The sequence below is a fragment of the Rana temporaria genome, chromosome 1, assembly GCF_905171775.1.
Source record: "Rana temporaria chromosome 1, aRanTem1.1, whole genome shotgun sequence".
NCBI lineage: Eukaryota > Metazoa > Chordata > Amphibia > Anura > Ranidae > Rana > Rana temporaria.
In genome coordinates, this window is record NC_053489.1 from 563,447,651 (window position 1) to 563,471,456 (window position 23,806).

Here is a 23,806-nt window from a genome sequence, read left to right on the forward strand (position 1 = left end):
TTCCCAACTTCATTATTAAAACAACGTTGCCCACACATCATCGTTTTTAAAAAATGATCTAGCAAAGCTCGGTGACGTACAACACGTACGACGGCACTATAATGGGGAAGTTCCATTTGCCTTTGGGGCTGCTTTAGCTGATTCCGTGTTGCTAAAAGACAATTTGCGCTTTTTTGTCTGTTACAGCGTGATGAATGTGCTTACTCCATTATGAAGGGTTTTTTTTCATCGTTTTAGCCCACACACGATAATTGTTTACAACCTGAAAAACAACAACGTTTAAAACGACGTTAAAAAATGCAGCATGTTCGACAAAAAAAATCGTTTTTCAGAACCTGAAAAACGATGTGCAGCCCACACACGATCATTTGTGACATTTTTTAAAAACGACGTTTTTTTCATGCTGAAAAATTATCGTGTGTAGGCGGCATTAGTCTTGGGCCTTGTTTTATAATGGGTGTTTTGGAGGGTTCCCTCATATATCCCACCCCAATGTCTCCTGTATAATGGAGGGAGGGTTCTCTCATATATCCCACCTCCTCTCTCATATATCCCACCACCTCTCTCCTGTATAATGGATGGAGGGTTCTCTCATATATCCCATCCCCTCTCTCCTGTATAATGGATGGAGGGTTCCCTCATATATCCCACCCCAATGTCTCCTATATAATGGATGGAGGGTTCCCTCATATACCCCACCCCCTCTCTCCTGTATAATGGATGGAGGGTTCTCTCATATATCCCATCTCCTCTCTCCTGTATAATGGATGGAGGGTTCCCTCATATATCCCATCCCAATGTCCCCTATATAATGGATGGAGGGTTCCCTCATATATCCCACCCCCTCTCTCCTGTATAATGGATGGAGGGTTCCCTCATATATCCCACCCCAATGTCTCCTGTATAATGGATGGAGAGTTCCCTCATATATCCCATCCCCTGGCTCCTATATAATGGATGGAGGGTTCCCTCATATATCCCATCCCCTGGCTCCTATATAATGGATGGAGGGTTCCCTCATATATCCCATCCCCTCTCTCCTGTATAATGGATGGAGGGTTCCCTCATATATCCCATCCCAATGTCTCCTGTATAATGGATGGAGAGTTCCCTCATATATCCCATCCCCTGGCTCATATATAATGGATGGAGGGTTCCCTCATATATCCCATCCCCTGGCTCCTATATAATGGATGGAGGGTTCCCTCATATATCCCATCCCCTGGCTCCTTTATAATGGATGGAGAGTTCCCTCATATATCCCATCTCCTGGCTCCTATATAATGGATGGAGGGTTCCCTCATATATCCCATCCCCTGGCTCCTATATAATGGATGGAGGGTTCCCTCATATATCCCATCCCCTGGCTCCTTTATAATGGATGGAGAGTTCCCTCATATATCCCATCCCCTGGCTCCTATATAATGGATGGAGGGTTCCCTCATATATCCAATCCCCTGGCTCCTATATAATGGATGGAGGGTTCCCTCATATATCCAATCCCCTGGCTTCTATATCATGGATGGAGGGTTTCCTCATATATCCCATCCCCTGGCTTCTATATAATGGATGGAGGGTTCCCTCATATATCCCACCCCAATGTCTCCTATATAATGGATGGAGGGTTCCCTCATATATCCCATCCCCTGGCTCCTGTATAATGGATGGAGGGTTCCCTCATATATTCCATCCCCTGGCTCCTATATAATGGATGGATGGTCTGCAGGTTCCATAGCACGCCTTGTGCTCCCTCATGGTGAGCAGAGTGTCATCACATGGGGTGGGATTAGCAGGGATGAAGTCACATGGAGTGTGTCAGGTAGTAGATGGGGTCTCCTCCCTCCTACAATCACAGCTCTACTACACACCACCGCCCACCATTAACCCGTACCCTCCCGGGAGCCGAGCTGTCACCACACTTCCCTCCTCCTCATGGCACGGCGGCTTTAGGAGATGAGCGATCCTGGCCGCTGTGCCCGTTCTACCACCTGTCTCTTCAATGCCCAGAGCTGCCGCCCGATCCTCCTCCTCCTCCTCCGCAGCGCTGAGGAGCAAACCGCAACCCCGCAATCTCACTGAGCTGGTGGTCATCGGGTGAGTGCGGCATGGGGTGGGCACTGGGGGAGGGTCTGTGTGCTGAGATCTGAGACTGCCTGCTGCCAGCACCGCATTGTCAGCCCGGGCACTGAGATTGTGGGCATTGGGCGGACATGCATACAGGATGCGGGCATAACATACATAGATTACTACATCCATATTGCGGGCATGGCATGCAGAGATTACTAATCCATAATGTGGGCATGGCATACAAAAATTAGTATTTCCATGGTACAGGCATGGCATACAAAGATTAGTATATCCATAGTGTGGCATGGCATACAAAGATTAGCACATCCATAGTGTGGGCATGGCATACAGAGATTAGTATATCCATAGTGTGGGCATGGCATACAGAGATTAGTATATCCATAGTGTGGGCATGGCATACAGAGATTAGTATATCCATAGTGTGGGCATGGCATACAGAGATTAGTATATCCATAGTGTGGCATGGCATACAAAGATTAGTATATTCATAGTGTGACATGGCATACCAAGATTACTACATCCATAGTGTGGGCATGGCATGCAAAGATTAGTATATCCATAGTGTGGGCATTGGCATACAGAGATTAGTACATCTATAGTGTGGCATGACATACAAAGATTAGTATATCCATAGTACGTGCATTGGCATGCAGAGATTAGTATATCCATGATGTGGCATGGCATACAAAGATTAGTGTATCCATAGTGTGGCATAGCATACAAAGATTAGTATATCCATAGTGCGGGCATGGCATACAAAGATTAGTACATCCATAGTGTGACATGGCATACCAAGATTAGTATATCCATAGTGTGACATGGCATACAAAGATTAGTATATCCATAGTGTGACATGGCATACAAAGATTAGTATATCCATAGTGTGACATGGCATACAGAGATTAGTATATCCATAGTGTGGCATGGCATACAAAGATTAGTACATCCATAGTGTGACATGACATACAAAGATTAGTATATCCATAGTGTGGCATGGCATACAGAGATTAGTACATCCATAGTGTGACATGACATACAAAGATTAGTATATCCATAGTGTGACATGGCATACAAAGATTAGTATATCCATAGTGTGACATGGCATACAGAGATTAGTATATCCATAGTGTGACATGACATACAAAGATTAGTAATCCATAGTGCGAGCATTGGCATACAGAGATTAGTATATCCATAGTGTGACATGGCATACAAAGATTAGTACATCCATAGTGTGACATGGCATACAAAGATTAGTACATCCATAGTGTGACATGGCATACAAAGATTAGTATATCCATAGTGTGGCATTGGCATACAGAGATTAGTATATCCATAGTGTAGCATGGCATGCAAAAAATAGCATATCCATAGTGTGGGCAAAGATTGGCCTAAACTGATGAAGAAATGTGTTTTCTTTTTTTAATAAAATTGGGTTTTTTATTAAAGCAAAAAGTAAAATATATTGTTGTTTTTTTCTGCCCTAAACTCTAACATACCCCCCCCCCCCCCCCCGCATATTAGCCAGGTGCCCAAGTCTAGTATTGTCCTTGCTGGGACTGGGAGTAAATTTTCTGTCATGGTATTTTTCTCCTTTTGCAAATAAAAGTGATCCTAAACAGGTTTGAGTCAAAGGGTAACTCCACCTTTGTGGGGGGGGGGGGGATAGCAAAAACAAAAAAAAATAGCAAATACAATTGTGACACAAGGCCTTTTGTAATTGAAGGTTATTAAAAATGACCTTTCCTTTTCAATCTGCAGCGCTGTGATTTAATGTAAAATGCAACGTAACCTGGAGGTGTCCTGTACACAAAATAAGTACAGAACGACCCCCCAGAAACATCATGTCCTTCTTGTGTGATTGGCTTACTGATTTTCCCAGAAGTCTGCACTAAGATACAAGTCAAATTTTGAGCATCCTCTGCAACATAAAATGTACATTTTGGTGAGATACGCCCAAAGGGAAATCGCGTCTAAGGCCCAGTTCGCACTGGTGTGACATACGCTCCGACTTTAGGAGCACATGTCGCATGGCATCTACACATCAATAGTTCCCTATGAGAGCCGTCTTAACTGGTCCCACACAAGTTAGTCTTTAGAAAAGGTTCCTCCACTACTTTGGTCTGACTTTGGTATGTTTTCAGCCCATTCAATATCATTGAAGTGGGATCAACGTTAGATCCTCGTCCTAACCATCCAACTTGTGGCATCAAACATGGTGATTACAGCAGCAGGAAAAGGAATTTATGTCACACTGGGATTTTTTTGATTGGTCAAAGGACAAGTCAGACCAATGTCCCAGGCAAAGTAGGAATGACAGTCGTATAACAGTGACAGTCGTGTTGTACCAGTGTGAACCCGGCCTAAAGCCCAGGTTCACACTGGGTACGATTTGGTACGATTTAAGATGCGATTTCACATGTCAAATCGCATCTCAAATCGGCGGCAATGGCACCATCCTAATCGGTGCGACGCTGCATCTGCGGCGCTGCACCGATTTCAAAAAGTAGTTCCTGTACTACTTTTTGTGATTTCGGGCCGCGATTTACATTGAACCCTGCACATTTGTTTCTTAAATCGCGGCCGAAATCGCGGCAAAATCACAGTAAAACCGCAGCCGCGAAATCGCGGTAAAATGTGAAAGTGTGAACCTAGCCAAAGGGATGCAGACTCTTCAAGTTTCCTCATTAGAGCCATGCAGGTGCAGCAGCTGATTGATAATTATAAAAGAACTCCCATACAGATTCACTCAGAACATGGACACAGAGATCCGATCACATGTTATGACCAATTTGTGCAGAAATCCATATCATTCCAAAAGGGTTCACAAACTTTTTATGGCAACTGTATAAAGTCCTTCACCGTGTAGTATCTCCAAGGTGATGTGCCTCCACCAATAGAAAAAGTGCACACACACCAGACTGAATTGCTGTCTAAATTATAGAACAGCATTATGCGTTTATATCATTTGTCACTTGTCCAGGGACAGATTTCTCCATTCAAATAATATCCTGCCCCCCTCCTCTGCTCCCCCTCAATGTGCTCTCCGCCCCCCCCCCCAGATCTTTCAGGGTGGAGAGCAGAGGAAGGTGTTTGTAAATCTGTCATTTACTGACTGTCCATTCAAAACTGAGCATTGTAAACAATGCTTCAGTTTATGAATGGAGAGGAGCCTCTGTCTCCTCTTCATTCATCTTCAGTGCAGCTGAGGCTGCTGAGAAACGGACTGGGGAATCTCTAACTCCCGTCCCTTTCCCAGTCTCAAAGGGGAGATGTCAGGGGTTTGTTTAGACCCCTGACATCTTCCCAAAGCCCCTCTATCCTAAGATTGAATAAAAAAAAAAAATCGAAACATAATAAATAAATATTCTAAAGTAAAATTGTAAAAAGAATACAATAAAATTGACACTGACTGTCCACCCCCCCCCCCAAAAGAAAGCATTGTAAAAAGATATATAATATTAATATATATATATATATATATATATATATATATATATATATATATATATATATATATATATATATATATATATTTATAAAAAATAATACAAAAGTAAAATTTTTAAAAAAAATTAAAAATGTTATAAAAAGCTACTGACTGTGATGCATATTAGTGAAAAAAAAGACAAAGTATCGGTAATCGGTGAGTACTTGAAAAAAAGAATCGGTTCTTAGGCCCCGTACACACCATAGAATCCATCCGCAGATAAATCCCAGCAAATGGGTTTCAGCGGATAGATCCTATGGTGTGTACACGCCAGCGGATCTTTATCCGCGGATATATCTCCCCTGGGATGGATTCCAGCAGATCGAATATTTGCTGACATGCAGAACATATCCATCTGCTGGAATCCATCCCAACGGATGGATCCGCTGGTCTGTATAGACTCACCGGATCCATCCGTCCGAAGGGATCCCCCGCATGCGTCGTAATGATTTGACGCATGCGTGGAATTCCTTATATGACAGCGTCGCGCACGTCGCCGCGTCATAATCGCGGCGACGGCGCGACACGTGATCGCCAGAGGATTTCGGCGCGGATTTCAATGCGATGGTGTGTACACGCCATCGCATAGAAATCCGCGGAAATCCTCGAGAGGATTTATCCGTGGAAATGGTCCGCTGGACCGTATCCGCGGATAAATCCTCCCGTGTGTATGGGGCCTTATACTCGGTCTTAAAAAAGTGGTATCAGGACAACCCGACTTTGAACGAGGACAAGTACTCATGAAAATGCTCGATATCGGCACCGATACCGATACTAATATCGGTATCGTGGCAACCCTAACCTTTACTATTGGAGCCGCAACGCAACCACATCGCATGGTCGTTTTGTACCATGTGATCTGGTGTGGGCAAACCACACTGCGTTTCCGATTCCTTTGGGGTGTCGTTAACTTTGGATTGACACCCACAGCGTTAATGACAGCATTCTCACTAGAACAGGAAGTGAGGAAAAACTCAAATCCGTATTGCTGTTTGATCTAATTGGGTTTGACATATGCCCTCTTTGAAGATATTAGAAGCAAGTGCATAATAAATCTCACTATCTGCCACCCAAGACTAAAATATGATTTATAAAACCTCCGAGTTTGGCCCTACTTGTGTACGTTCGTTTATATCCTAATTGTTATTTAACTAGGACAGACACACATGTAGATGCCGGATATTTAATACCGGATTAAAAGATCTCTGGAAGGTGTGGCACTAAAAGCTGATTAAATGATTATACCAACCCACATACTTATCATAGGCCCTCATGAATTTTACATCACTAAGGAATATTACATTTCATCCTCAAGGTGTTATTTAATACGACTTTTTTATTGTACTGCTCAAACACGAACATCTGGATAATTTAAGTCCTTTCAGTTGTCACCTTTGAGGTTGTTCATTCTTTCTTAATTAATTGCCTAATATAAACTTCATCTATTATTGAAGCTTTCAGGGAGTCTGAAAGCAATAATGATGTTCAGCCACAACACAAAACGCCTCTTTCTTTCTGTAAGTAACTCTTCACTAAACTAGCTCATCTCATTGCACACTTATGAACAATAAGAAATGGAAGGTTTTTGGAGAGGGGCATATTATACATACCTGACTCAATACAATTTCATTTAGTAAGTGTATTTATTAAGTGTACTTACAACATCAGATTGTACTGAGTCGGGTATGCATAGCTCCCAACTGTCCCTGATTTCGAGGGACTGTGCCTCTTTCCTCTTCATTTGTCCCTCATTTTGGCCTGATCTATATAGTTGTATATAGAATGCACTTTTTATCTTTCAAAAGGTGTTTTGCAGTGCTAAACCGTTCATTCAATTTGTAAATGGCTGCATTTGTAAATTTAAAAAGCCAGTATAAAGGAATTGTGGTGGTAAAAAAAAAAAAAAAAAACACTTGTGGGTTTAACCACCGTATATACTCGAGTATAAACCGTCCTGAATATAAGCTGTGGCACCTCATTTTACCACAAAAAATGGTAAACAATGTCCATATACAGCCTTATTGTGCCCATCTGCAGCCTCACTGTGCCCATCTGCAGCCTCACCTTGTTTACTGTCTCCCGCTGTCCACTGGGGGGGACCCATGCCGTTTTTTTTCAATTACTTTTATCGGTATTGCCAGGACCTGACAATTCATAATAGGCGCAAGTAGTTTTAACCTCCTTAGCGGTATCCCCGAGCGTGACTCAGAGTGTTTTTTCCATGCTAGGATCGGTATCCCCGAGTCACGCTCGGGGTAGATGTGCAGAGCATGCAGCGGCGCGGCTTACCTTCTCGCAGCATCCACAGGCTTGGTTTACTTACCTTGTCCCTGGATCCTGCGATGCATCCCCGCTGTGTGAGCGAGCGGGTCCTCGCTCGATTCACAGTGTCCCCATGTGCCGCCGATCTCCCCCCCCCCCCCAGGTACGAAATTTAAAGGAATATTTCACTTTTATTGTTTCACTTTAAGCATTATTAAAATCACTGCTTCTGAAAAAAATACTGTTTTTAAAACTTTTTTTGCATTGATACATGTCTCCTGGGGCAGGGCCCGGGTCCCCAAACACTTTTTATGACAATAACTTGCATATTAACCTTTAAAATTAGTATGTTTAATTTTTTACATTTGTATCCCATATACTTTAACAGTGTTCGCAGTTTCGAACAAATTTTGTTCCCCGTTCGCATGTTCTGCTGCGAACTGGGGGGTGTTCGGCTCATCCCTAGTATTAAGTATCATCTGTGTTTTCTCTCACTACTGGACTGTTGTCTCTGGTGCAAAATGTAATGAGAAATCCAAAATGTTGTCATAGCATCAGAATATAAGGGGAAATCATTCAATCTGTAAAGCTGTTCTGGTGACAATTGTATAATAGGGCATATCCCATCGCTTTGGCGAGATCTGCTCTTACTGCTGCTTCTCTGGAGCAGGGAAACATTTTGGAAAAGGGGTTCTAACCATTCTTTACTCTATACAAAAAAATAATAACCACCTTTTGCGATCCGATGCTACATCTGTCCAGTGGCGCCTCTGCACTGAAAACCAAACGATCAAACACCGCAGATCGCTCGGTTTTCACAGCTCTGTGAGCATAGAGCTGTAGAATGTCACAGCTCTCTGCTCATCTCCTTTTGGTCTCATTGGAGCGCTGAGCTCTAGAGGGGGTGGAGCGGGCCATCTCAGGCTCTCAGCGGCTCGATGAGAGGCTGCTGAGATGGATATAAGTCCAGGCACCTGGTGGATCCAGACTACCATTGCCGGGTGATGCAGTGTCTGGACTGACATCCATGACATCAGTAGAGAGCAGACTTCAGCAGCCGCTCCGCTGTTATTACAAGCAGCGGGAGGGGACATTCCTCCCCCTTCCACCACTCGCCCGTGCTCTCCCGTCCCACCGGAAGGCCCCAGCAACCAGCCGGCACATCCGCCATCTGGCCGAAGACCCGAACAAAGTCAATGCTTCGTTCGGGTCTCGGATCTAGTAATCTGGAAGTGATGTCATGACATCACTTCCTGGATTACTGGCATCTTAAAGCCACCAGTTTTAACAATAACAAACGCTGATCTTGACGTTTTGAATACTTTGAAGTGCAGAGGAGGGGTTTGGGGTCTTATAGACCCCTGATCTCTCCATAAAGAGTACCTCTCACATGCCTATTACTGTCACAAGGGATGTTTAATGTTAGCTTGACAAGGACTCTGAAGACTTTGGACATTCATGTTGTTGGGCTTTTCAAGCACACCTGTTTGAGCAGTTAATAATTACTCCCTAGAACAGCCTGTCTAAATCGATAAGCTTTTTGTTAATAATTGAGCCACAGCGGTCAGCTCTGCAATTTATGCGCAAATAATAGCAGAGTTTCCCAGAATGAACAGAGGGGATAATAAAAATTCTGGAGCAGCTGTGTACTTCAATAATTAACATGCTGCTGCCAAAAACAAACAAACCAACTGACATGAATGGTGCATACTGTATTTAAAAGTGATTTAGAGAAAATAGTAAATGGCCGGAGCACAGTGATTCTCAGCAGTTGGTCCCTGTCCACCAGTGGTCACAATGTTTGGTTGAGATAAGAGAGATTTTGAAGTTGAAATGGTAAGTTAAGGCTGCATTCACACCTCCGCGACAAGATATGCCGCGTACGCGGCGTATTTTGCCACGAGTGTGTAACTTTTTTTTTTTTTTTAACAAAGCCTTCCCATTGCTTTGTATGGCCGAACGCCAATGCCGCCTGAAAAAAAGGGTCCGGGACTTTTTTTCAGGCGGCAGGCGTACGGCGTCTATGAGATGTGAACCATCTCCATAGACAGCAATGGGAATTCTCCCCTCTAGCGGCACGAGCGTCCGGCGTCGGGCGTTTTGTCGCGGAGGTGTGAATGGGCTCTTAAGGAGTTGCAAAGGAGCAATTTTTTTTTCCTAAATAGCTTCCTTTACCTTACATAGTTACATAGTTAGTCAGGTTGAAAAAAGACACAAGTCCATCCAGTTCAACCACAAAAAATAAAGAAACAAAATAAAAAACACAGTACAATCCCATACACCCAACTCCATACCCACAGTTGATCCAGAGGAAGGCAAAAAACCCCAGCAGAGCATGATCCAATTTGCTACAGCAGGGGAAAAAATTCCTTCCTGATCCCCCGAGAGGCAATCGGATTTACCCTGGATCAACTTTACCTACAAATCTTAGAACTCAGTTATTTTATGTACATTTAGGAAAGTATCCAGGCCTTTCTTAAAGCAATCTACTGAGCTGGCCAGAACCACGTCTGGAGGGAGTCTGGTCCACATTTTCACAGCTCTTACTGTGGAAAAACCTTTCCGTATTTGGAGGTGAAATCTCTTTTCCTCTAGACGTAAAGAGTGCCCCCTTGTCCTCAGTGTTGACCGTAAAGTGAATAACTCAACACCAAGTCCACTGTATGGACTGTACCTTTTAAACGTCTTTATTTCTTCTGAGAAATCCTCACTTCCTGTTCTTCTGTCTGTAACTCCACACAGTAATGCAAGGCTTTCTCCCTGGTGTGGAGTGTCGTGCTCGCCCCCTCCCTTGGACTACCGGAGAGTCAGGACGCTCTCTACATTGCAGATAGAGAAAGGAGCTGTGTGTTAGTGGGCGTCCTGGCTCTCCTGTAGTCCAAGGGAGGGGGCGAGCACGACACTCCACACCAGGGAGAAAGCCTTGCATTATTGTGTGGAGTTACAGACAGAAGAACAGGAAGTGAGGATTTCTCAGAAGAAATAAGGACATTTAAAAGCAAAATCAAAGGATGAGGTAAGTGAAGGAGGACTGCACTAAGGTAAAGGAAGCTATTTAGGAAAAAATATTGTACCTTTACAACCCCTTTAATATCTCCCACAAATTGGAAACTGCAGTGTGTATTTTGTGCTGGGAACTGCATAGCACTTTGCAGTTTCCATTTGGCTGCGATTTTGAAAAATCCTTGTTTGACTTAGGTGCGTTTGTTGATAGGCCACATACGGATTAAAGCCCAATAACTTATGGAAAGGATATATACTTAATGCCATAGGCATTGAAAAACAATCCATCTGTAGTAAACACGATCGTTTCAAAATCCCAAAATCAAAAATGATGGATGCAAGAGTAAAAGCCTTGAAGGTGGACAACTTGTGTTGCATGAAAGTACCTGGGTTTTTCTTTAAATAAATTCCTGTGTCCCTGTGGAGTCCTCTTGGTCTGGGATGTACAATGGACTTCTGCCCAAGTCAACAATAAACCTTGCTGTCCTGAAGCTTATCTACAACCTGGTCCTCCAATTGCCCCATGCTAGAGTTCCTCCACAGGGGGAGGGGTTTACCCTCAATTAGACATGTGTATCATTGGCCTAGCATCCAACCCAGCTTTACAGGGACACATGGGTTGATGTGGAGAGCAACACCAGCATATGTAGGCACTACAATTAAATGCAGTTTCTGTAGAAATGTTTAGGCCAGGTTAGGGTCACTCTAATCAGGAGCCTATTCATACTGTCGAGCTGAAATTCCACTGTTTGGTCCACACTTGTTTGAGTGATTCATAAAATGCGGGCGGGTGCATAGAGCCTATGGTGTCCCACATAGTGTTCCTTGCATAACGCAGTAGGGAACACTTCATGACTACCAGTCACATGGCTTTTACTTTTTTCTATTCATTGGCTTCTCTTGCTTATGAATTCCAAAGCAAGCAAAGCACTCAACATGTCTGTAAAAGCACACTCTTTAGCCTAAACATTGTGAGTTTTTTTTTACAAGCATCTATATGGCCTTTGGTGTACACAGAGGGGATGTATATCCTTTGTTGCTGTTGAGGAATATATTTAAAATGGTTGTAAACCTCAAACATGAAATGTGAACAAAGCATATTCTTCTATAGTGTGTACATGTCTCAATTAGGAGCGCTAAGTGTAATTTCTGTCTGTTGCTTTATTCCTCTGCTATCAGCATGAATCATTTATGACAAGTTTTCCTGACACCAAGAAAAATGGTGACGGGGAGGGACCTCCAGCAGATTGACAGCCTCAGGTCTGTTCCTGTGAGCTGTGTGGGAAGGGGGTGTGTCTCTTCCCTCTAATCGGCTCTCTGAGCTCTCCTGCTGAGCTTGGCAGAGTGTAATTTCAGCTCTCCACCCACTTTTTTTTTTAACGCTCAGACAAGCTTTGTAAATTCAGCACTTTGAACAGCTGTAGAGAAGAGGACTGCATATAGACAGGTATGTAGGAGGATTTGTTTAATCTCTGTATCACCTGAGGATAGTCACTTCCCTGAGTATATGTAAGGGTTTACAACCACTTTAAATTAAAATAATTTTGCCTAAAAATCAACTTGAATACATCCTGGTCAGAATAGTCGATATGCAGATTATTTGTACCTTCTTGTTATTTGGGCATTTACCTGTACAAAAAAATTTACCCTAATGCCCCTTTCACACCTGCGGACAGTATGTCCGTATTTCATCCATCCGTTTTCGGATGAAATACGGACATACATGTATCCCTATGGGATAGCGGGTGTCAGCGGATGAACATCCGCTGACAACCGATCTCATCGGTCCCTGCTATGGTCCGATTTTGCAGACGGAGGGAAATCCTATTTTTCCATCCGTCTGGGGATCGGATCGGGTGAACACGGACAAACGGTCCGTGTTCATCTGATCCCCCCCATAGGGGAGAGTGGAGATCTAACAGGGCGGTCCCTGAACAGTGTGCGGGGACCGCCCTGTCATCTGCCGGCTCAGCGGGGATCAACGGAGCGATCCCCGCTAAGCAAGCGGATAGACATGTACAGATCCTCACGGGATCCGTACATGTGAAAGGGGCCTAACAGTAAGCACATACAAGTTTTCTTTGTCATTATTTTTTTGTTTATACTAATAAGTAATTACTGGATTGTATTGAAACATTTTCCTGTTGTTTTTCAGAAAGGGATTGTCTCGAGGAAGCAAAGACCATTGGGTGGACCCTCTGCCAGTTCATTTCACTCTCCCTGTGCAGGAGGCCATCCATAACTACACATGGTACTGTATGCACGCCTGTCAATGCTAAGTGCAAAATAATCATAAAAAATACATATTTGTGTGTACTGAGAAATAATTGATTACATTCAGAGCTAAGCAAGAAGTGACAGAGAGATCTCTATTTAATATATACGGTACTCAGAAATTATCCAACACTCAGTACTCTTTTATTTGGCTCCCCTGATGTCAGCGAAAAGTATACAGTGCAGAAAATAATCCTGCAGATTTTGGAAGTTTGCCCCCTTACCAAAAAATGTAGTGTCTATAATTTTAGTGGACTCCCTGTCACTCAAGTCCCCAGCCCTACCCCTCTTCCAGAACATTTTCCCTGGAAGCAGGAGAGGTGCCCAAGAACTAAAGGACAGGTGGTCACACCCACTGCTACACTAACCACTCCCTGCCCCCCAGATCAAAACAAGCTGGCCTAGCATGCAGCATAGACCTGCCTAAATTTACCTGCCTGGCAGCTATCACCAAAAACCTCACCTCTAGCACCTACCTATGGTAGAGGGTGCGACATCTGGCTGGCTCCTTTGGATGTCATTAGGGGCTTCCTCCACTCCTTGGGAGTTTTTTGTTCTCCTCATGTCTCCTTTCCCTGTTTAATGCCCCATGTGTGTCTCCTCTTTCCTGATCGTCGTCATCCTCTCTTCTGCATCCAAAGTCATTCAGCACACACCCAATCTGTCCTAAGGAAGCAAGTATATCTTGCGAAACGCATTGACGTTTGAGTATGGAGCAACACACTAGCTCATGGGTGCTCAACCTGTGGCTCTCCAGCTGTTGCAAAACTACAATTCCCATAATGCCTCAGCCTTTGGGAGACATGCTTGTACCTGTCAGCGGCTTGCAATGCCTCATGGGAATTGTAGTTCCGCAACAGCTGGAGAGCCACAGGTTGAGCACCCATGCGTGACTAGCTCGTTGAATGTTAACCTTTTTGGTGGATTCCAAAATACTCCACAAATACATTGTGACTTTTTCTGTCTCCTTACTCAGGATTGGATATCTGTTAACTCTTTGTAGATGGAGGGTGTTTTTAAATTTCCTCTTTTTATATGTTGGTTGTATTTTAATGTATATCCAATAAAATGTGTTACTTTTTATACATGCTGCCTCATGCTGGGCCTACAAAATCCGTGTTTTTAGAAGCTTATCTAGCTTCTCCCCTCTTTTCATTACTTTTTGGATTTTGGTAAGGTGAGGGTTCTCCTTCCCATACAGCCAAAACTGTTTTTGTTAAACATCTTTCTGGGCTTAGGTACTTATTCGTAATCCACAGGATATGATGTGTTTGGGAGGAAATATGCCGCCTCCTACACGCTTACTTACACTGAAATCCCTCTTCACCGTGACGCAACACCATCCATTGGATGTGGTTGCAGCATGGGCCCTTTCACATCTATGGGGTGTGCTGGCAGGTGGTGTCGCCTGCCAAGTGCATCATGCCCTTTTCCTTTGCCCTGCTATGAAGCATAGCTTCACGCCTGTGGTAATGTGTATGGGACTGTCCAGTGACCATTGCCTAGTATTAAAAGGCAGCTGAGGCAAGGTAAAAATGCTCATCAACCACCTGTTTTTGCCACCTGACAGTGCCCATGTGAAAGGCACTTTAGTTTTGCATAAAGTAGTAAATGGTTAAAGCCTAAGCTTACGTAAAACAAAAAAACATTTAATAAATACAAGGGACATTACTTCATCCTTCTCCAATACCCCCAGAATATTAAAACGGTAGGGGTAAGTGAGTGAGTGCTGGAGGGGCAAAGCAGAAAGCAGTCTTTGATCGCTCAGTTCTCAGTCGAGAGCCGGTTGGGGAAAGCTACAGCTTTTGATTGATGCTGCAGCCATCTAGGTGAATATGTGTGTGTATATATATATTAACTCTCGTACTTCTCTTTTAATTATTTCCTAATTTAGTTGTCTTACTGAGGCAAATTAATATTTGCAAGTCCGTAAATATATGTCTTATATAAATCACTAAAGCTTCAAGAGAACCTGTCTGGACAAAACTATGGGACTGCTAAATTATTTTTAAAGCTGATTTGTGACTGTAGATAAGCAGGAAGCTGCTTATCCGCTTAGTATTTTGCTCTTCTCCACTTCTCTGCTGGGTGCTCAGACCATGCTCATTTGATGGCCACTGTGAAGTATATACAGTACAGGAATGGTCGCTGCATGGTTCCAAATCATTGCTTCTTTAGTGTGATCATACAAGAATAAAGAAATTGGCACTTTGAAACAAATTTGTTGGTGTGCTGCTGACATATTTAACCTAGGTTGCACACCAGGTTTTGACCAGTGGGAAGTCGTTGCAGCACCCTTTTAAACACATGATTGATTTCAGTATGGTGTGAAAGAGGAATATACCATGTATATATAAAAAGGGTCGCCCCCCCAGCTGGAGAATATTACTTGGTAATATATTATTCTAATGATATGACCAACACTGTTCTGTAGTCGGACAAAGGTCCTTTTTCAAGCTTTGGGCTGTCTTATTCCTTATCGCTCCTCACTACTTGTTAAGGCCCTGGCCTGTGCAGGTCAATATAGGTAATGCAGTTAGACTTTACTGGCTGCATGCTTTTTACAGGTCAATGACTAACAAAATAACTATGCAAGGATACAGAGTCAACTCCCATATTTCTGGCCTGGCCCTGATTACCAACCTATTATGGGATTGTTGTTTACAAAAGTTACATTCAGTTTTCCAGTCTTTCCAATTCATGGTTTCCTACATATACAATTATTGCAGTAAGTTGACAAACTGATATTTGTGCAGTGATGACCTCACAATCAAGCATATGTCAAGGACTTATTTTTGCATTAGTGTTACTTTTTTTTTTCTGCTTATTGCATTTGACATATGACTGTAAATAAAAGTCTAATGCTTTGATGTCTCTCCTCAGTGAATCGATTTACTCTCTTCCATCCAGTGGACAAACTACCCCAACAGAATTAAATAATTCATGGTCAGGAATACAGAGCTACACTACGGGACTGTCCACCGAGAGGAGCTCAGTCTATTCCTGGACAGACGATGTACGTTTCTTCTTAATTTTCTCAGAGTGTGCATTAAATTGTCTAGCCATTCATTAATGCGTTTACAGACTGCAGAATTACATGATTTATATTAGTATTAAACCAGGAGGAAACTTGCTGTACTGATAAACCTTGACAGACTGAGAACATCAGTTTCATTTATTTGAATCTGGTGTTTTACGAGTAAAGCCCTGTACACACGATCGGATATCTGATTGAATATAATCCGATGGATTTTTTCATCGGCTATCCAATGAAGCTGACTTTCATCAGTCTTGCCTACACACCATTAGTCAAAAATCCGACCGTGTCCAAACGCGGTGACGTAAAACACTACGACGTGCTGAGAAAAATTAAGTTCAATGTTTCCGAGCATGCATCGACTTGATTTTGAGCATGCGTGGATTTTTGACCGATGGACTTCCACACAGACGATCGTTTTTTTTATTCATAGGAAAAATTTAAAACATGTTCTATTTTTTTTTTACCAATGGAAAACAAACCGATGGGGCCCACACACGATCGTTTTTTCCAATGAAAACAGTCCATCGGTCTGTTTTTATCGGACAAACTGATCGTGTCTACAGGGCTTAAGTGTTCCAAGTTCAGGATGTTAAAGGCACAAGGATAGAAGTTTGAGAGCAGATCAGAGAAAATGTAACTTATTTTCTCCATAATCATTGTCCTTATGTTGCCAGTTTGACTCCAGGTATGGTTTTTATTGTATAGTTACAGTATTCCAGCTTGGACCAAAGTAAGAATGCATATTCCATATCTGTGGGACAGCTGTGGAAGCAGAGAATGTACTCCGCACTACCTCAGTGATCGCCAATGTCTCAAGGGTCCTGTGGCGAGTGGCTGCCCTTCTGCATAGTGAATGCAGGTTTGCTCGCTCAGCATGGCTGTAATTCACAGAACACATTGGCCCGGATTCACAGAGAGCGGCGCATAGTTATGCCGGCGTAGCGTATCGATTATACGCTACGCTGACGTAGTGCAGAGCGGCGAGCACAGTATTCACAAAGCACTTGCTCCCAAATGTACGCTGGGTTCCCTCGGCGTAACTCGTCGTAAGTGGCAGTGGGTGTGAGCCATGCTAATGAGGCGTGACCCCATGTAAATGAAGGACCGAGCGCCATCAAGATACGAATAACGAACGGCGCATGCGCCGGCTCATGGACGTATCCCAGTGCGCATGCTCAGAATCATGTCGGAACGAACGCCTAAGATACGTTGAATCACTGCCTACGACGTGAAAGTAACCTACGCCCATCCCTATTCACGTACTACTACGTAAACGACGTAAAATACGACGGCTGTTACCTGGTCCATACATTTGCATGAGTTGCGCCTCATAGATGGGGAATAACTATACGCCGGACGTAAACCTTACGTAAACCGCGTATATTAATGTGCCGGGGGCAAGTACGTTCGTGAATCGGCGTATCTCACTCATTTGCATATTCGAATCGTAAATCAATGGGAGCCCCTCTTGCGGCCAGCGTAAATATGCGCCCACGATACGACAGCATAGGAAACTTACGTCGGTCATAGGAAGCCTATTTTCAGGCGTATCTAGTTCTGTGGGCATGGCGCACAGATACGACGGCGCACATTTACACTTACGCAGCGTATCTCGAGATACGTCGGCGTAAGTGCTACGTGAATCCGGGCCATTGTATTTTTTACCTTGTTTAATCAAAGAACTAATTGTATTCATTTAAAAATACAAGACTTTCTGTGAACAGTGCCAAGCAACCGCTTGTGTTCACTATGGAGGAGGGAAGTTGCTCAGCGCAGGACCCAGAAAACCGTAGTGATCACGGTAGTAGTGGCGACTACTATGGTGATGCTCTGCTTTCACAACAGGCCCATAGGTATCTAATATGTACTGTATATTTACATTAGTCAAAACTTGACCAGCTTAACTATGCATTAAATACGGTACCATACCTGGATTTCAGCTTTGAAGTTACTACAACCTAGACACAATTAAAATGTAAGGCCCCTTTGTACAGAATCCATGTCCTTTATTTGCATATGACATGATTATACTGTAGAAGGAAAAATTAAAACCTTAGAATGAAAACAGCATGTGAACCATTTATATATAGATTTTCTGTTATACTGACAATCTACTTATCAAGAATGTGCAGAAAAAGAGGGATGTTACCTGAGCTAAAAACTATTTTATGATCTCATCATCATTCAGCTCCCATACCCCTTTCCATTAACATCTGCTATTAGAATCATTCAAAAGGTTTCAAAACAGTGTTTTTCAACTGGGGTCCTCCGGCATCCTGGGTGCTGTTTGAGTCTTGTGGAACCCTGAGCAAATTACCCAGTTTTCCCTGGATTAGCATCATGAGTTGCCATGGTTCTGCTGGGGCGGCTTCCAGCATCATAACAACAAATTACACTCTTGGGCCATCACGCACCTTGTCATTCTTTGCAATGGTGTTGGTGGCCTGGTCCGTCCGTCCGCACCAGAACACCACATCATGCTGATCCAGGGCAGGAGGTATGTAGGCCTGCCCCTAGCATTCGGGGGAGCAAAACCATCAACTTCCTCCAGATCTGTTCCACTTCCTGCCCTCTGCTGTGTTGCTGGAGCCAAAAAGTAGGTCTCTGATGTGAAGAGGGGACTTTGTGATAGAGGGCTCTGTGATGGGGGAATGTGTAATTTGTGGACTCTGTTAAGGGGGTGCACTGTGATGGGGGTACTGTGTCATTTGGAGGCTCTGTGATAGGGGGACTGTGTGATTCGGGAGACTTTTATGTGATGAGAGGCTTATGTTAATTTCATCAAGGTGGTTGTGTGCATTGTCCCTGGCTCAGGTTTCCCATTGATAAGTGACATTTACATTTTTTTATACTTTTAGACTGGGGTGCTTTGAGATTTTGCATACTTCTAAAGGGTGCAAAAATTGAACGTTTTAGAAACAGTGGTATAGAAGTAGTTAGACAAGGCAGCAATAAAATGCAAATTATTAATAGACATATATAATTGTTGTGCTGCCTTTCTTTTATTCTGTCGCCCTAGGCACATGCCCAGGAATGCTTATTAATTGCTAAATATAATCCTTTGCTATCTCTGGACTGAATCACTTAATAGCCTAGCTATTGACAAGCCTAATAATGTATGATTAAATTAAATATTAAGAAGAACAAAGTGGGGCCTCTGCAAGCACTCAATTTGTAGAGGCAACTAAGAAAAGCCCACCATCCTACATCCATACACGTACTCAGGCCATTCTGCTTTTCTGGATAGAAACTTTGCTTCTTAGTTTCAAATAGATGATTATTTTGCATTTAAACAAGATAAGATTATTCTGTCAATGGCAACAGCATAGTTTTAAATTAATTTAGCAATTTCGTTTTGTTCTTTTACATTTACTGAGAAACTCCTGTAGGAAGAAAATGAGCAAAATGTGTTTCAGGCGTTTGAGTACTGCAACAAAATGTTTCTTTGTGCGTGTTTTTTTTTCTAGGAGTTCGAAAAAGCTAATGCACAGAGGGTCCATCATTTGTTCTGGGATGTCGATGAGATGCTTTTTGAGGGCGCTGTCAGTTCACAGAACAAGAACCTACAAGCAGAGTGCAAAGACTGGACTGAAAGATCACCCCATCTCAGGTAATATAGTGTCTTTTTTTGTAAGCTTTAATTTTGACCAGTGTGTTTTTGTAGAGACTACGAGTGATTGACTGATGAGCAATATATTCTTTTACGGGCTTGAGCCTCCACCACATCACATTGTATTAAAATACATAATAATATACATTTGTTTATTTGTTTGAGTTAGTCTAAACAAAATATTCTAAAAATATAGCCCAACTCTAAAAAGCCTAACTCCTTTGTCACGCTTACCCCTAACGCAGGTGGTCAAACACTATAGCTTTTGTTTTTTTTAACCTATAGCAGACCCTTTTCCCATAAGACAAGCAGGCCTACAGGTTCTCAGTTGCTCCCAGGACTTATACAGTTGCAAGAAAAAGTATGTGAACCCCTTTGGATTGATATGGATTTCTGCACAAATTGGTCATAAAAGGTGATCTGATCTTCATCTAAGTCACAACAATAGACAATCATAGTCTGCTTAAACTAATAACACACAAATAATTAAATGTGTCCATGTTTTTATTGAACACACCATGTAAACATTCACAGTGCAGGTGGAAAAAGTATGTGAACCCTTGGATTTAATAAATGGTTAAACCTCCTTTGGCAGCAATAACTTCAACCAAACGTTTCCTGTAGTTGCAGATCAGATGTGCACAACGGTCAGTAATTCTTGACCATTCCTCTTTACAGAACTGTTTCAGTTCAGCAATATTCTTGGGATGTCTGGTGTGAATCACTTTCTTGAGGTCATGCCACAGCATCTCAATCGCGTTGCGGTCAGGACTCTGACTGGGCCACTCCAGAAGGGGTATTTTCTTCTGTTTAAGCCATTCTGTTGTTGATTTACTTCTATGCTTTGGGTCGTTGTCCTGTTGCAACACCCATCTTCTGTTGAGCTTCAGCTGGTGGACAGATGGCCTTAAGTTCTCTTGCAAAATGTCTTGATAAACTTGGGAATTAATTTCTCCTTCGATGATAGCAATCCGTCCAGGCCCTGACGCAGCAAAGCAGCCCCAAACCATGATGCCCCACCACCATACTTCACAGTTGGGATGGGGTTTTGATGTTGGTGTGCTGTGCCTCTTTTTCTCCACACATAGTGTTGTGTGTTTCTTCCAAACAACTCAACTTTGGTTTCATCTGTCCACAGAATATTTTGCCAGTACTGCTGTGGAACATCCAGGTGCTCTTGTGCAAATTGTAAACGTACAGCAATGTTTTTTTTGGACAGCAGTGGCTTCCTTTTTGGTATCCTCACACGAAAGCCATTCTTGTTTAGTGTTTTACATATCGTAGATTCGCTAACAGGGATGTTAGCATATGCCAGAGACTTTTAGCTCGAAAAAATCAACAATCTGATCGCAGATCTTCGGCGCGTATTTGTCGTTTTGGTGCAGGTAGTCGTTAGCTTGCCAGAGAAACGTGCTACGTTGCAAAGTAGAGTCCTCGATTTGAATCGAAGTCGGGGCGTGGTCTGACCATGTTGCGGTGTGGATCGTAGACATACATATCTTTTGTAAAAGCCATTTATCTGTCAAAAACAGATAAATTCTGGAGTATGTGCGATGCCTGGAGGAGAAAAATGTAAAGTCCCGTTCAGAACCATGTAGGCACCGCCAGACATCATGTAGATCGTGAGTCGAGAGAAAGTTCAATAGGGGCGAACCCCGTCTCTGCGCTGCCGAAGTGGAGTCTAGTCGTACATCAGGTACCAGGTTAAAGTCCCCTCACAGTATCAGATGTCCTTTCTGAACAGGTTTGGTCATGGCAAGGACCTTGCGGAGGAACCGCAACTGGCGCGTGTTAGGGGCGTATACATTTACCAACGTGTATGTAACACGGTTTAGGGAGCAGATTAGAATCAGATAACGACCCTCAGGGTCTGCAATAGTGTTCAGTAGTTGGAAGTCCACCGTGTCTTTAACTGCGATCATGACACCACGGGTTTTGGTGGAGTGGGAGGCATGGAATATGTGAGGGAACTGACGGTTGGAGCAGAGCGGTAAGGCTGGCGATAGTAAATGGGTTTCTTGAATGCACAGTACGTCACTGCGGAGGGTCTTGGCGGTCCTCCATAGTGAGAGGCGCTTGGCCGGGTGATTTAGGCCATTCACGTTCAGTGATAGGAACGAAAGCGGCATCTTGGCAGTGATAGGCTGGTGTGTATAGAAGGGTAACACTCACAGTTAGGTGCTGTAGATCAGAGTAGGCGAGGGCCCGATGGCGGGTTCGATATCAGGCGTAAGGCAGTCCAGAAGCCCAGGGGCGAGTGCACAAAGAGCTGTAAATAGAGCAACACGTCAGGTATAGCTGCAGCAACAACAAAACAAAAAGCAAAAAAAAGAAAAATGCACTAGTAAAATAAACAATATGTGGAGGGGGTGGCAAACACCACGGTGGCCTCCAAGTGGGGGAAACTGAACAGTCAGTATCGCGGGAGAGCAAAGAAACAGGGATGACATACGTCAGGGCCCAGGGGAACTTTTGGAACGTTGTTTGGCCGCACTCATCATGAATAGAAGCCTCTTTCAGGTGCGGTAGGGTTCCAGACTTCTGCGAGGAGCCAGTACTCTCTTCTCAAGCGGGGCTGAGTGAGGGGGTTCCGTAAGGATTCCCCAGGTGTGGAGGAGATGCAGGCCCTTGTCTAGATCTTTGATCGTGTGGGTCTGGCCGTTTCTCGTAACGAGGAGGGTGGCCGGATAGCGCCACTTATATTGCACTTTGTGATTCAAGAGGCCCTTGGTGATCGAACTTAGTTGTCTGCGTAGTTGGAGGGTGTACTTAGAAAGATCTGGGTAGAACTGGATTCCGGCAAACGGGTCAGGAAGAGGCGATTTGGCTTTGACTCCCATCATCAGGTTCTCTTTAATGTGGTAGAAATGGATCCTCATCAGGACGTCCCTAGGGACTGAAGCTGCCAGGTGAGAAGGCTTGGCTATTCTATGGATCCTGTCTATGATCACTTCCTGGGGGGGTGCCCCAGGTAGGATTAGGCGTATCAGTTCCGTGGCGTAGCGGGGAAGGTCCGCAGGGGAGATATTTTCAGATACGCCTCGTAGTTTAACATTATTTCGGCGGGACCTGTCTTCCAGATCGGCCAGCTTGGCGCGCATCCAGGACTGTTCATCTTTTATGTCATCATAGCAATCAATGACCTCATTAACTGTGGATGAACATTCAGTAAGGCCTCTCTCCACAGCATCCACCCTATTATCTAGCACATGTATGTCTGAGGTGATTTTGGCAAACAGTGTGGAGAGGTCAGACATAAGTGAGGTCTGTAGGGACAGCAGCATGTCCTTAAGGGTCGTGTCCATGACCGGCTGCCCAGACGTGGGGAAGGAGGCCACGGAGGAGTGCAGGGCCTGACTGGAGAGGAGTGGGCCGAAAGCCGGGGCCTCAATTTGCGGCCGCAGCGTCCGCTGCGGCGGCGTGTCCAGTCTCCTCTTGGCTTTCGCCGGACTGGTAGTTAGCGGGTCCCCGCCTGGATGATCGGGGAGCTGTGCTGGGGTACTTGCGGTTTGCGGATTCTCTGGGCCCTCGTCCGGGAGATCCGTGTAGGAGCCGCGCTGCGCGGCCTGGTCGGCGCCATCTTGGGAGGCTCCGGACCCCTCCGCCGGCTTGTAGGCGAATTCTGTGAGTTTTTGGGGCCTGTGAGACGTTTCCTGGACGTGCTAATTTTGTTCCCCCTAGTCACCGGAGCGAGGATGGAGTCGCGGTGGCGGCCTGCGTCGCTTTCTCGTTTCCCCTGGCTGACGAGCTGAAGGCTTAGGCGTCCATCTTTCTCTCCGGCCGGACACGCCCCCCCGCCAGAGACTTTTGTAAGTCTTTAGCTGACACTCGAGGATTCTTCTTCACCTAATTGAGCAGTCTGCGCTGTGCTCTTGCAGTCATCTTTACAGGACGGCCACTCCTAGAGAGAGTAGCAGCAGTGCTGAAATTTCTCTATTTATAGACAATTTGTCTTACTGTGGACTGATGAACAGCAAGGCTTTTGGAGATACTTTTATAACCCGTTCCAGCTTTATGCAAGTCAACAATTCTTAATCGT

At 44.0% G+C, this 23,806-nt stretch overlaps 1 protein-coding gene across 2 annotated transcripts in view; it reads left to right on the top strand.

Annotated features, from left to right (window-relative positions):
* The window catches only part of FAM149A (family with sequence similarity 149 member A), a 137,483-nt gene that overhangs the window by 62,589 nt on the left and 51,088 nt on the right, over positions 1 to 23,806 (top strand). Inside the window, exons 1-4 of one of the 2 annotated variants that reach the window (XM_040334363.1) lie at positions 1,820 to 2,094; positions 12,999 to 13,094; positions 16,001 to 16,133; positions 19,625 to 19,767. In XM_040334363.1, the coding sequence (XP_040190297.1) occupies positions 2,000 to 2,094; positions 12,999 to 13,094; positions 16,001 to 16,133; positions 19,625 to 19,767 (467 nt within the window). In that variant the 5' untranslated portion in view covers positions 1,820 to 1,999. Of the gene's footprint in view, positions 1 to 1,819; positions 2,095 to 12,998; positions 13,095 to 16,000; positions 16,134 to 19,624; positions 19,768 to 23,806 lie in introns of those variants that run through there. The other variant, XM_040334356.1, reaches the window with a different exon arrangement.